Source organism: Dasypus novemcinctus, chromosome 20 (assembly GCF_030445035.2).
Source record: "Dasypus novemcinctus isolate mDasNov1 chromosome 20, mDasNov1.1.hap2, whole genome shotgun sequence".
NCBI classification, from domain to species: domain Eukaryota; kingdom Metazoa; phylum Chordata; class Mammalia; order Cingulata; family Dasypodidae; genus Dasypus; species Dasypus novemcinctus.
Genome location: NC_080692.1, coordinates 33,950,948 through 33,965,402, shown reverse-complemented (window position 1 = coordinate 33,965,402; position 14,455 = coordinate 33,950,948). Strand labels below are relative to the sequence as shown.

The window sequence follows — 14,455 nt, the reverse complement described above, 5'->3', positions numbered from 1 at the left end:
TCTGTGCCAGCCAAATGTACCTCCATTTACTGGAATAGGCTAGTGTAGGGCCCGCCAGTGTCCTCCCTGACAGAGGTGGGCTGAAGCCGAGGGTAGGGCTGCAGGCCGATCTGGGAGAAAGACACCAGTTCCTGTGGTCACTTGATTTTCCATTAGCCTGGCCTACCCTCAGGCTGGGGGCCGAGTCAAAATGGCATCTACCGACCTCTTTCCAGCTTGGACAGATTCTTACCTGAGCTGTTCCTAGGGTCATACCTTTGCCAACTGAGTCTACCAATCAGTAGCTGAAATCGGCAGCCAACCATCTCCTCCTCCCTTGCTTTTGGGAAATAGAACTTCCAATTCCAGCCACAGAATAGCTCCTGGGGTGGCTCATGCCACCAGAGTAGGATAATCACTGGCCTAAGCAGCTTGGCTGGTACCTTCCCAGAGAGGCTGGCTCAGGACGCCCCAGGTGCCTCTGCTTGAAGTGGGGTTGGGCCTAGGCTAGAGCTGCAGTCTGACCTGGATGGGAAGAAGCTGGTTCCCACCAGCGCTGTGATTTTCAGTCCTCCCCGCTTCCCATCATGCCAGGCGCAGAGTTAAGATGGCTGCTCCTGGCCTCTTTATGACTTGGACAGGCTCAAACTTTAGCTGTTCTCAGGATTATACTTTAGAGCACTGAATTTACTCATCAGTAGTTGAAGTTGGTACCCAACTGTCTCTTCCTCTCCCGTTTTTGGTAAGTGGAGCTTTCAATTCCAGCCTCCGAACAGCTCCCGAGACGGCTTATGCCTCCAGTGGAGGATGGGCACCGACCTCTGTGGCATGGTGCCTCTACTTATGAATGAGTCTTCTCTGCAGATGGACTCTTTCCATTCCTTCAAGGATGTTGCAGGATGCTCTTTTGGTCTCCTGGAGCCCCCAAACAGGTGCTTCAGCTAATTCCATATCGCTCTGGGTGTTTACTAACTGCCCTGTAGCAGGAGCCGACTCTAGGAGCTCTTTACTCTGTCGCCATCTTGCTGGTTGTTCCCCTCTGGTTCCTTTTTAATGGAGAATAGCATTTATAAATTAAGATGTAGTTAGAAGTGGTGCTCATTGGTCCTGGGGTAACCTACCTTTTAATAATAAGGTATAAACAGTTTTTTTTTTCCCTCTACTCAATCCAAATAGAATTTATTTTAGCTGTGCTTGAAAAGAATGGGAGGAAAGGGGGTCAGCTTGGTGATATTTGAGGCTCCTGGATACTGGGGCTGGTGTAGTGTCTCATGAAGCCATTGAGTATAGTTGACCAAGGTGTTGTTTGTATTCACAATGGTGCCTTCATTTGTAATTCTTTTCTCAATTTTATAGTTTTACTTAGTAATTCAGATTTTAGAGAACTTTGGTGTTAATAGTAATTCTTAGTTCTGTCTGTAAAAGAGCATAGTAATTACAAATGTTTATTCTAAGCATGACTTCTTGCAAAAATACTGTAGAACTTTCTAATGTGACTAATATTTTTATTCTCTTTTCATATTAAAGATCACTTTCACTTGCTCAGACATAATATGTCTTAAAACAGGTTAAAAGGCTCTGAATGTAGAACTCAGCTCCCCTTACTGTTCTCTTAAACAGATGCATGGTATCCCTTTACTTCCCCTGCTGGATCCAAAGCATTTCTCTTTGTTACCTCACTGAGGTGTTCTGCATGATTAAAAGGTTATTTTCAGGAATATATATTTCATTGTTAATGCCATTTCTGTGAAATTATATTTTAACCCTATGAAGTATTTCAAGGGAAAAAGTGTATTCCTCAGCCCTCAATCATATCTCTTTGTCTCTCTTATACATATGTTTTATTAATTGATTAACTGATTAATTAATTAGAGGTACCACGGCCGGGGATTGAACTGGACTTTGTATATGGGAAGCCAGCTCTCAACCACATCATCTTCCCTGAGTTGGTTTTTTCGTTTGTTTTTGGTTTTTTAGGAGGTACTGGGAACTGAACCTGGGACCTCCCATGTGGGAGGTGGGAGCTCAACTGCTTGAGCCACATCCGCTCCCACGTATACATTTTTTTATGCCCCCACCCCTTTTTGGCTTTTTTTGTGTGTGCCATCTGCTCTCTCTGTCCATTCGCTGTGCCTTCTTCTGTGTATTTATTTATTTAATTTCCCCTCCCCCCCTTGCGGCTTGCTTGCTCTCTGCTCTCTCTGTTCATTCACTGTGCTCTCTTCTGTGTTCTTGCCTGTCTCCCTCTTTTGTTGCACCACCTTGCCGAGGCCAGGTGGCACTCTGCGGCTTCTGCAGGTTGGGCGGTGCTTGGGGGCGAGGTGGTGCTCCGTGATGTGCGGTGGAGCCCGCCTTCACAAGGAGGGCCTGGGACGCGAGCCCAGGGCCTCCCACATGGTAGACAGGAGCTCATCTGATTGAGCCGCAGTTGCTTCCCCCCACATATACTTTTAATTAATTCTTGTTTTTGGATAGTAACTGGAACATTAGAAGAGAAATGGTTCGTTGTGAGCATTATTTGAGTTTTTCTTTTGGATCTTTATAGCATTACCATTCCAGCTCATTTTTTGGTGAGTGCTTTGTTGTCCTATCATCTATTCCTTGAACATGTCTAGCCAAGTGAAGTTGTATAGAATCAAATTTGGTAGTAGACTGGCTGCATTCCAAGATTTCCTGGATAATCCCATCTGGACATTTAATGAGCTGATGAAACTACTCAAAAAATCCCACATGTGATGTCTACAGAAAGTTTGCCATTACCTTCTCTCTGTGGAGATAGTGTTTATTATGGTAAACCTACATCTGTTTCCTGTTCTAGTCTACAGTCTCAATATGGTTTGCAATATTTGGGAATACCTCAGAATGTTAAATCCATACCACAATGTGGTTGAAGTAGCTGAAACCACTCGAGACACTGATTCAGATTTGGAGATAGATTTTAAAAGTGACAGAAGTGTAACTTCAGTAACACTAATTAAACCGCTCTGAAGTGACACAGTAGATTATACCCATAAGAGTTGCCAGAAGATTTAATTAATGCTGGCTCAACCTTTAAAGCATGAGGGTAATATTTTAAAATCACATAAAATGATTAACTTGTTCTGGGTTCCAGAATGTACAAGCAAGCTTTACTTTACAGGATTTATGGTATTATTTTGAATATAAGTGGGCTTTAAAAACCATGTTTCCAAACCTAGTATCTGTCCAATACTGTTACATTACATGTTGGGTGTGAGAAATATAGTAATTATTTTTGTTCAGAATAAAATCAGCATGTTCTTGTTTGGCTATGTTGCTTCTGTCTAGAAGAAAGAGATTTGTGTGACTGATACAAGAGAAGTATTTAGGGGAGAAGCCAGTTTTCTAATACAAGTGTCAGTTCCACAAAAGTAACTGAAAGAAACGGATTTCAGAAAGTAATCATTGGACTCTATGTAAAGAGAAATATATGGCTCTTTAGACACAAAGGCTCAGAATCATATTTTGTTTAAACTATTGGTCTTTCTTCTCTCTCTCTCTCTCTCTCTCTTAGATACCAGGGCCAGAAATTAAACCTGGGACCTTGTATGTGGGAAGCTAGTCCTCAACCACTGAGCCACATCCACTCCCTGAGTTGGTCTTTTTGTTTGTTTGCTTGTGTGTGTGTGTGTGTTTTTAGGAGGCACCAGGAACCAAATCCCAGACCTCCCATGTGGGAAGCAGGCGCCTAACCACTTGAGCCACATCCACTCCCCTGTTGGTCTCTTATTCTGTTCAGAGGATCCTTATAATTACATTTCCCATCATGTCAACAAGAATGGTGGCAACATTTGTTAATAATAGCAATTATTGTTGTTTTCGTCAAATCCCCTTGGACTTACCTTTTTCCTCTTTTTTTAAATTATGAAAAATTTCAGACAGAACAGAATGAAGATTAAAATTAAGCATCTAGCATCACCCATTTTCAGTACATAGCCAGTCTAGACTGCAGCATGTCTTAAGGCCAGGGCCAAGGAGATGACAGAAATGAATTCATGTTATTAATGTAACTATAGTCCTAATTCTTCCATTTCAGGATAGCCTAAGAAGCAGGCTTTTGTCCTTCCTCTTACAAATCTCAGCTTAGTGCTTTGAAATGGCAAACTCGCAAATGTGAGAAAAAAGACAAGTATTGTTTTATTATTTTCATTGGAGACCATTTCTCAAGTAATTTTAACCTCTACTAGTGTTAAGTTTAGTATAGCTGAGAAGGAAGGAAAGATCCAAGGAAGATGTGTGGCTTTACTGAGAGGAGGGGGTTTAGGGAGAAGCCTGAAGGTGGGCAGGCCTGGAGCAGGGCATATCTGATCTGACAAAGGAGCAAGTTAATGTTATTGTAGGCTGTGTACTCTCTGCAGTCCAGTGCAATAGACACTAGCCACATGTGGCTACTGAGCCCTTGAATGGTCTGAATTGAGATTTAAAGAGTGAAAATGTAAATAATACATATTAAAAGACTTAGTATGAAAAAAAAATCTCATTAAGATTTTTAATATTGATTACATGTTGAAATAATTATTTTGGATATATTGGATTAAATGTATTATTAAAATTAATTTGGCCTATTTTCATTTTTTAAAATCTGGTCTGGAATACATATGTGGCTCACATTTGTGCCTCATTTCTTTAGCAAATCTTAATTACATTGTTTAATTTGAAATCAGCAGGAATTGATATGTCTCATTTGTGTATTTTATAAAAACAGAAAAAAAGGCATTTTAAGTTAGTTTTTTCCTTTACAGTGAGAGAATAAGGAATTACTACTTGGGATTAGTGCCCAGGGTGGTAAAACTACCAAACCATTAGTTGTTGCTCTTCAGGAAATCTTTTTTTGCTTTTCAGGAACTATACTGTGCTATTTTGAAGACTTTCATAAGACCTTGATTTCAATTTTGTTGTTTCATCAAGTGTTGCTAAAGACCTTTCTCTTTCTAATAATGGTTTTGTTTTGTTTTGTTTTGTTTTAAGATATATTTTTATTTATTTCTCTGCCCCCACCCCATTGTTTGCTCTCTGTGTCCATTTGCTGTGTGTTCTTCTGTGTCCACTTGCATTCTTGTCAGCAGCACGGGGGAATCTGTCTCTTTTTGTTGTGTCATCTTGCTGCATCAGCTCTGTGTGTGTGCGGCACCACTCCTGGGCAGGCTGCGCTTTCTTTGTGCGGGGCGGCTCTCCTTACAGGGTGCACTCCTTGTGCAGGGGACACCCCTGTGTTGCACAGCACTCCTTGTGCGCAACAGCACTGCATGTGGGCCAGCTCACCACATGGGTCAGGAGGCCCTGGATTTGACCTCCTATATGGTAGGCAGATGCTCTTATCAAAAAAAAAAATGTTTTTTGCTCTCTCTTCTCTTGAGACCTTTGCTTGACCTTAGAGCAGCATTAACTCTGATCACCTAGTTTTGTCAAAGGACTAGGGTGAAGATCAGCAAAGCATTTCTGGTCCTCAGTCCTTTATCTACAATTCCGAAATCCAAAATCTCTGAAAACCAAAAGTTTTTGCTAGTTCAATTAGTGGAAAACCTGACCTGAAGTAATGTGAGGCATTTGTAGTCTTTATCCCATTTGTGGGAATGTTTATGTTTTGCTGCAGGAATATTAATGTGTTTGGTAATGAAGTGCAGCCCTAGCCCCATGTGGAGGTGATGTGCTGTATGCGTTGTGTTAACCTTTCTAAAAAGCTTCCTAAAATTCTGAATTCTGGCCCCAAGCGTTTCAAATAAGGAGTTTTAGACTTATTAACCATCCAACAAAAGTTGAAAATACCTTGCTAACCATAACGCTATATTTAAAATAAAGTGTTATCTTTAGCTACAGTCTGAACACAGTGACACTTTATTTATTGTGTCCCTCTCCTGTAAAAAAGTACTTTTAGAAGCTTCTTGTTCCCTGGTTCTCCTTACTTTTGAATTTAATAATTGCTATAGGGTGATAGCTGCCTAAGGCTGTCTTCTTTGAATCCCTTTCCCTTTCTTTTTGCTTCGAAGTGTTTCTTTTGAAGTCAACACATTGTGTGCATCCTTGATGCTGTGCCTTAAGCAGATGTTATTTCTTTTATTTTAGGAAATTCTGTTTTGTCAGAATTCTTCAAGAGGAATTTCAAATCCCACCCTTCCCTTAGGAATCTCCTTCCTTAAGTCATTTAACAAGTATCTGTTGAGGTTTTTGCTAGGCTCTTCATTAGGAGCTGTGGAAGACACATAATGGATGAATTAAGGTTCTACTATTCTGAATCCATATTATAGCAAAATATGAAAGCAAGTAATTGGTCTCTATTCTCTATTTAGTCCTTTTAATCTTTTTCTTTTTCTTTTTTTTTTTTAAGATTTCTTTTACTTATATATTCCCCCCTTGTTGTTTGCACTGTCTGCTGTGTCCATTTGCTTTGTGCTCTCTGTGTCTGCTCGTCTTCTCTTGAGGCACTGGGAACTGAACCGGGATCTCACATATGGAAGAGAGGGGTTCAATCGCTTGAGCCACCTCAGTTCCCTGCTTCGTTGTGTCTCTCATTGTCTTTCTTCATTGTGTCATCTTGTTGCATCAGCTATCAGCTTGCTGTCTTGCTTGTCTTTTCCAGGAGGCGCTGGGAACTGAACCCAGGACCTCCCATGTGGTAGGCGGGACCTTAATTTTTTGAGCCATATCCAATTCCCATCCTTTTATTCTTAAATACATTGTGGCATTATGACATAGACATCGTAAAGCATATCTAGGAATGGTTTCTTGAAAGAAAATATGAATGTAAAATCTAAACTTAAGTCTCAGGGAGCAATTATTTTTTTAAAAAAAGATTTATTTCTTTCTGTATCTGCTTGTCTCCCTTTGTTGGGTCATCTTGCTGCGCCAGCTCTCCGCCACACATGGGCCATGAGCTCTCCATGGCACACAGGCCAGCTTGCCTTCACAAGGAGGTCCCGGGATGCAAACCCAGGGCCTCCCAGACGGGAGCCCAACTGATTGAGCTACAGCCACTTCCCTATTAGTAATTCTAAAAAGTATTTAATATTAGTGTTTTAATATGTTTTAAAACACTGTTTTTGACTTTTTAAAAAGATTGCATTTAAATACAGATTTGTGCAATGGGCCTAATAGAAATCTTGTTGTATGTGATATGGACAAATAAGATTTTAACATTCAACTAGTAAAAATCTCTTCCATTGGATATAAGTCGAGTATTTATTAGTATTTGCAAATGGAAGTGTAATGACGTAGCACTGTTTTGCTCACTAATTGCAAATGGAAGTGTAGTGACGTAGCACTGTTTTGCTCACTAAAACCCAGCTGTTATGTCTGTCTGTTTTTGCTTAATCCTTTGATCGTAGAAGGTCAGCAAGTGTTTTTAAAATTTTTAGGAAGAGAGAGGACATCTGGTTGTCATTTGGTTGAGCCATTCATATTATTGACTTACTTGAAATAGCTTTTACTAATTTTATGGATAAAAAATTTAATACTTGCATATGAGATTATGAGGAGTGGAGGAAGGTGTTGTTTGCATGTACATGTTTTTAGTACCAGAATAATATTTCTGAAGATTAATTTGTTTAATACACAGGCCATTTTAAATTATAGAAATGGTTTCAGATGGGACTTGCAAGTTGGTACTTTGAAAGGCTTATTACATCTTTCAGAATGGATAATTAATGCATGTTGCTGAAATGTCAGACAGAAAAGATGCCTTTGTCATTTCTAGGGGAGTTGTTGATGTTTACAATGAGGGTGGTCAGAATGAACTTAGTAATGTCGCTGTAGGGCAGTTGGAAAGAATAGGTACATCCTAGTTTCATGAAACTTAGTTGCAGAAAGGGTGTCATAAATTTCATGTAGTTTTATGACTATAACTTGAGGAAATGAGAGATTTACTGAGGGCCTTTTCATCTTTTTTTTTTTTTAATAAAATAAAAAATATGCTAAGTGGAAGGAGCCCTAAAAAAATCAACTCTGTTTACAAGCTATATGACATTGTGTGATCTCAGTTTCCTTATATATAAAAAAAGGTAAAGCTCTAATGATAAAATGTAATAGCTTATCACAAACAAAATTTGTGATAAAATAATATGTGCGAAGGTACATTATAATTTGAAAACTGATATACAAATGTAAGTATTTTTAATTTTGCTGCAGTCCATTTAATAGAAGAAATGCATGCTAAATCTAAAGTTGACTAAATATTTAGAAGGAAGAGTAATAAAAGGAGAAATAGAAGTCAAATATGAGCTATTGATTATTTAAAATTCTCATTGAATCAGGATGCTGTAATTTTGTGAACGAATGGAAATAGAAATAACTAAGATGACTTTTGGATTTTGTTGAAGTAGGCAGTTGGATTTGTTGTTTTTACATATGTTTGAAGGATAAATACACACCTTTTCCTCTTCTTTTTAAACTTAAACATGAAGGTTATGAATACTGATGGCACTGGGAGACGAGTACTAGTGGAAGACAAAATTCCTCACATATTTGGGTTTACCTTGTTGGGTGACTTTGTTTACTGGACTGACTGGCAGAGGCGTAGCATTGAAAGAGTACATAAACGAAGTGCAGAAAGGGAAATCATCATAGATCAGCTGCCTGACCTCATGGGCCTAAAGGCCACAAATGTTCGTCGAATCATTGGTAAGTATTACAAAATTCTCATAGAGGTGGAAGCCAAGAATGAGAAAAGATGGAGATAGCAACTTATAAAGCAGCATTTAAAATTGTTGGTGTAAATATTTAGGAGATGTCTGGACCTCCCTTATTCTAGCTGCCCCCTTCCAGTTGAGATGATGCAGAAATCATCTATTAACCATTTTTAACAGGAATGGGCCTTTTAAAAAATGTTGGCTTAGTACTCTGGATACCCAGTTTGGGTTGAAGAGTTAAATACACACACATATATACACCCAACTTCTTCAAAATAATTCAACCCTGTTTTTGGGTGGCATCTGTGGGGCTTGAGGCCAAGAGCTGCCACTGCCTCAGCCAACATGGAGACTTTGCACTGAGTCTTGTTCGTAGTGCTCTAATGTCCCAATATGAAGCTTAAAAAGCTACCCCAGGTGCACATGCCATTGGCCATGATGATGGTGCGCACACTTTTTTGTGGTGGTTTACTTCCTCATCACTGGAGGAATAATTTATGATGTTACTGTTTAACCTCCAAGTGTTGGCACTATGCTTGATTAACGCGGGTATCAGAGGCCAGGAGCAGAGTAAATGGATGATTTATTATGGAAGAACTTGCATCCAGCTTCCTGTTTATAATGGGAGATTTAGGATTCATAATCCTGAACCAACCAAATACACCAAGCATCCCCAAACCAATAGATTTCTTCTATTCATTAGATTGATCAGTGTCCTATTGAGTTTTTCATGGCTAGAGTATTGATGAGAATGAAACCACTAAGCTGTCTGATGGGTTAGTGCCTTTGCAGAAGCAATCAATGGTTACCTATTAATGAAGCTTTAAATGCTGTACCAATTCTCCAATATGAAATGTGGAAAAGAATGAAAAGCAGCAGAGAAAGAAGCATCTAGTGAGAACATAGGAAGGTTATTAATGCTTGAACTAGAATTTCTTCTTAGTGATATGAGACAAACGTGTGTTTTTTTTTTTCTACTGACCTACAGTGATATACTAATGATGTTAACTTGCATTAAAAGAAAATGTACTTTAATATTGAATAAAGTGATTATTTTTTTACAATCCTCTTAACAGTTTTTCAGAAGTTAATGTAAAATCAGGAAGCAAGATCCCATAAGCTGAGAACTCTGGACAGCCTGGACAATATAATGTGTGAAAGTAGAAATAATTTTTCTACTTAAAAAAAAATTCAATCTGTTGTATGGATAACTTAACTTATTTTAAAACTTGTTGTGGGTGCAAAGGAAAGTATTTTATCATAGTTTTTTGCCCTACTAATCCTCATGCAACTTTTTGTGAGATTAGAACTGAAACTAGATTTGGGATCAGACATAATCAGAGGTCTTTGTGAAAATACCTTAATCAGTTATTTTAAAATAAATTTAAAATGTTTAATCACTTTGAGTAAAAATACATTGATTGTGCTGATGTGTGTTCTTTAATAATTTAATATTTTAGGTTCTAACCCCTGTGCTGAGGAAAATGGGGGATGTAGCCATCTCTGCCTTTATAGACCTCAGGGCCTTCGCTGTGCCTGTCCCATTGGCTTTGAACTCATCAATGACATGAAGACATGCATTGTCCCAGAGGCTTTTCTTTTGTTTTCACGGAGAGCAGATATCAGGCGAATTTCTTTGGAAACTAACAATAATAATGTGGCCATTCCTCTCACTGGTGTCAAAGAAGCTTCTGCCTTGGATTTTGATGTAACCGACAACCGCATTTACTGGACTGATATATCACTCAAGGTTGGCAAAGATACTGGGATATTGATACTGGGGACTAACAGTGAGAAACTTCTAAAATTTCTGAATATTCATGCTGTGATCCCTTTGCCTCTTGCTTGTAAGGCAAAATTCAGCAAAAACCTTTAAAAGGACAGCCCCATTCAATAATTCATTTATTAGATGCCTTTTTTTTTTTTATTACATTGCCCTAAAGACTCATTTATTTTATCTTAGTCAATTGAAGTAATCAGTTCCCATGTTATATATGTATCACATGCATATGTAGCACATGTTTTTACAAGACAGTTCTTCTTACAGCTTAAACAGCCTCTTCTTCAACAGCGGTAATACCTGTGTTGCTGCCATGATGGAACCATCTTTTTTTTTTTTTTTAAAGGATTTATTTATTTATCCCTCCTGTTGTTTTGCACTTACTGTGTGCTTTCTGTGTCCATTTGCTGTGTGATTTTTGTCTGCTTGTCTTCCCTTTAGGCGGCACAGGGAATCAATCCGGGGACCTTCCAGAATGGGAGAGAGGCACTCAATCTCTTGTGCCACCTCGGCTCCCTGTCTGTTGCATCTCTTATTGTCTCTCCTCTGTGTCTCTTATTAGATGCCTTTTAACGCAAGATGCTTTTGCTAGAGTTTTCTAAATCTGCAAGATATAATCTTTCTTTCCCTTGTCCTGTTTGAAGATGACAAATGACATTTTCTGTCATTAGCTGAGTCAGCAGCTCTATGTTTCACATAGATGGCTTATAAAGACTTAGCTCTCATTTTATTTTAGCCGTAATTCTCAAGCTGACTGAGGTCAAAGGAAGCCAAATGTGAACTATAAGATACTTTTATTTTCTCTTTTCTAGAATAAATACTGAAAAGCACACTGGGACAGTGAGAGAGAGGAAGCTTCTGACCAGAAAATCTGGAGAATTATCTTTCTTTCTTCCAGATTGTTTTGGCATTGTTTCACATAACCTTTGTGTCTACTTTTGTCTAGTATAAGGAATAAGAACATAGAGCTTTAGAACCAGACCAAATTGGATTCTAAGGCTGTTCAGTAAAATCTATGAAATGAGTGACTCAATGAAGTAAATAAATAAATCTTGGCTCTTACTCAGTGACCTTTTGCGTTTCCTGATCTTGAAAATAGAATGTCTACTTTGAAGGCCTGTTGTGAGGATTAAATGAGAAAATTTATGTATACAAAGTGATTATTAGGACAGTACTTGACAAGAAATAACTACTATTATGCATTTGAATTATGATTGTTTTAAACTGTTAGGAGATTTGAAATGACAGTGGCAATATATGATGGTGATTATGTACATTTTATAAGGTATAAAGTTGTTGAGATATTGTCAAATCGATACAAATGACTTCATACTCTCAAGTACTTTCAGAAAGTTGACTACCAGTTAAAAATCTCCAACATTCCAGTCACATCTTTTTTACTTGATTACCAATAAATTTTAAAAGAAAAGCCATTCTACTGTTTTACTTATCAGAATATATTTTTGATTCTTTAAGAGTTTTAAAATTTTCTCTCTGAATTGGCAATAAAACTTGAGATCATAGTTGCATTTATTAGAACCAGATGATTTATCCCTATCTTTATGCTCTAGGGTTGGTGTTAGAAATTGACATCATTTTTTTTTCCTCCTGTGCTTGTAAAACGTGAATTTTATTAAGAAATAGTATGTCTCTTTGCTTTTAGCCCCGCCCCCCCCAAAACATTTCTGGATAGTGTTTTATATTTAAGCCCTGTGACTTAGTTGCTGTGTTTTTGCAGACTATCAGCAGAGCCTTTATGAATGGCAGTGCACTGGAACATGTGGTAGAATTTGGCTTAGATTACCCAGAAGGCATGGCAGTGGACTGGCTTGGGAAGAACCTGTACTGGGCAGACACAGGAACAAATCGAATTGAGGTGTCAAAATTGGATGGACAGCACCGGCAAGTTTTGGTGTGGAAAGACCTGGATAGCCCTAGAGCTCTTGCATTGGACCCTGCTGAAGGGTAAACGGCTTTGTGTATGCGTTCTTTGCAACTATATTGCACATGTTGGGGAATATGGTCGATTTATGGGTTATATTCTTGGTGGCCTAATGCTTATTATGAATCTTGACATCTAAGTGATAGGCTTTAATTTAAAACCATTAATTGAGATTTCACTAATTTTGAATTAATAATTACTAGCTAACTTTTACTTTTGCCATTGACATTGGGTGAAGAAAGATTGGAAAAATGGATTAATAATTGAATATTACTAATCATTATTTATATACTAAGTAAACAACTGTTTTTTAGATACCAAGTTTATATTTGCTTACACTTTCCTCCCCTGTTATGCTAAATTCCAAACCTATTATAGTCAACTCACTGAATGTGTGCTAAGAAATAACTGCATTTAAAAAGTTCCATTTTAGATTATTTAATTCAAAATGACCATTAGCTGGATCTTATTGTAAACTTGGAGAAACTTTCATATTATAAGGTGAAGTATTTATTAACAAAATGATGTGTTTTTTTTAAGGTTAGGTGATCCTTCTTGTAAGATTCAGCAAGTTTTAAAAGTCCACAGCTAAGAAATCTGAAGGTTGAAAAAAATTACGATCTTGTAAAAGCAGAAGTCAACAGTATGACCCTATAAACGTATTTGCCATATGTGTAATTAAAAATAGCTTCCCTGAAATCACCACATTCATTACATGATTAGCTAGTTATCCGTCTAGTTAGAAGCCCGTATTAAAGTCAATTTCACTGTCCTTACATGTTGTGGTAGTCTTGGCTTTAAGCATTAGTTGCTGGACAGATAAATATAGTAGTTGGTTGCTAGTACAGGTTGCTGCTGGCAACTGTGAAATTTCTCTCACAGTTGTTTGTGTTTAGCTCTCATTGTGTGCACATGCCTGCCATTTGACAAGTGCAAATGAAAACAAAGCCTGAGACCAGCTTTAATTTTCAGAAAAGCATGTTCATACCTTGCTTCCAAACCATCAGCTGATGAGTGAATGTTTGTCTTCAGGTATTTGATGAGAGCTGGCTTAGGAAATGGCTTTCCTATTGCCAGTATTCAGCATGTCTCCAAACTAACACCTTACTAGGTTAGTAGGAAGGGCACTTGACTAAGGATCATGGTTCCATTTCCAGCTCTGCCATGTAACTAGCTCTAAATCATTTATATTTCTTCTTGCGCTTTGTCCTCCTCATCTGTAAAATGCCTGTACTGTAGGGCTGCTCTAAGGTTAAAGTGAAAAAGTACAATAAAACCAAAGCGAATTTGACATGGATTGTAGTAGTATTCACTCCCCAGCGAACACACAGCATGATTTGTTGCTCTTATTCAATATAGTATGTTCCCTTGGACTGGATTACCATATACATTTTCAAACTTTGCTTTTGACTTGAGTTAATTTTTTCTATGTACTCCAGCAACACAGTTTTGGTGGAGAGTTGATTACACAAATTGAGAAGTAAGTTAACAATATAAAAACTCAAATTACTTATATTCTGAAACACGTGAAGATACTTTATTAAGAAGTGAATCAGATTCTGAGACCAGAGCTCTAATCCATTTGTTTCTTCTGAATATTAGTTTTATAAATGTCAGTGTTACAATAAAGACATTGTTGGTGTGTTCCCAATTCTCAAGTTTTGCATAAAACAAATTCATTGGAAAGACTAAAGAAATCTGGCTCACTTCCTTTTTAGGATATGAGAAAAAATATTTTGTTGAGGGTGCCAAAATAATTGAAGAAATTGTAGTCAAGATTTTGTTTTACCCATTTCCTTCATTTACTGTATATTTCCTTTCAATGTCTAGTTACTATGCATGAAATGATCCTTTCCACTTTTGAAATGCTTAAATATCCATTGTTTTGAATTTAGATTCATGTATTGGACTGAATGGGGTGGAAAACCTAAGATAGACAGAGCTGCCATGGATGGAAGTGAACGAACTACGTTAGTTCCAAATGTGGGGCGGGCAAACGGCCTAACTATCGATTATGCTAAAAGAAGGCTTTATTGGACAGACCTGGACACCAACCTAATAGAGTCTTCAAATATGCTTGGTAAGCTCTAATTATTTTTATTCAAATGGATAGTA

General features: G+C 37.9%; 1 protein-coding gene across 1 annotated transcript in view; it reads left to right on the top strand.

The window, feature by feature from the left end:
* The window catches only part of LRP6 (LDL receptor related protein 6), a 189,593-nt gene that overhangs the window by 118,589 nt on the left and 56,549 nt on the right, over positions 1-14,455 (top strand). The window contains exons 8-11 of the mRNA XM_058282808.2: positions 8,394-8,610; positions 10,079-10,368; positions 12,137-12,363; positions 14,236-14,420. Coding sequence (XP_058138791.1) covers positions 8,394-8,610; positions 10,079-10,368; positions 12,137-12,363; positions 14,236-14,420 — 919 coding nt within the window. The remainder of the gene's footprint in view (positions 1-8,393; positions 8,611-10,078; positions 10,369-12,136; positions 12,364-14,235; positions 14,421-14,455) is intronic.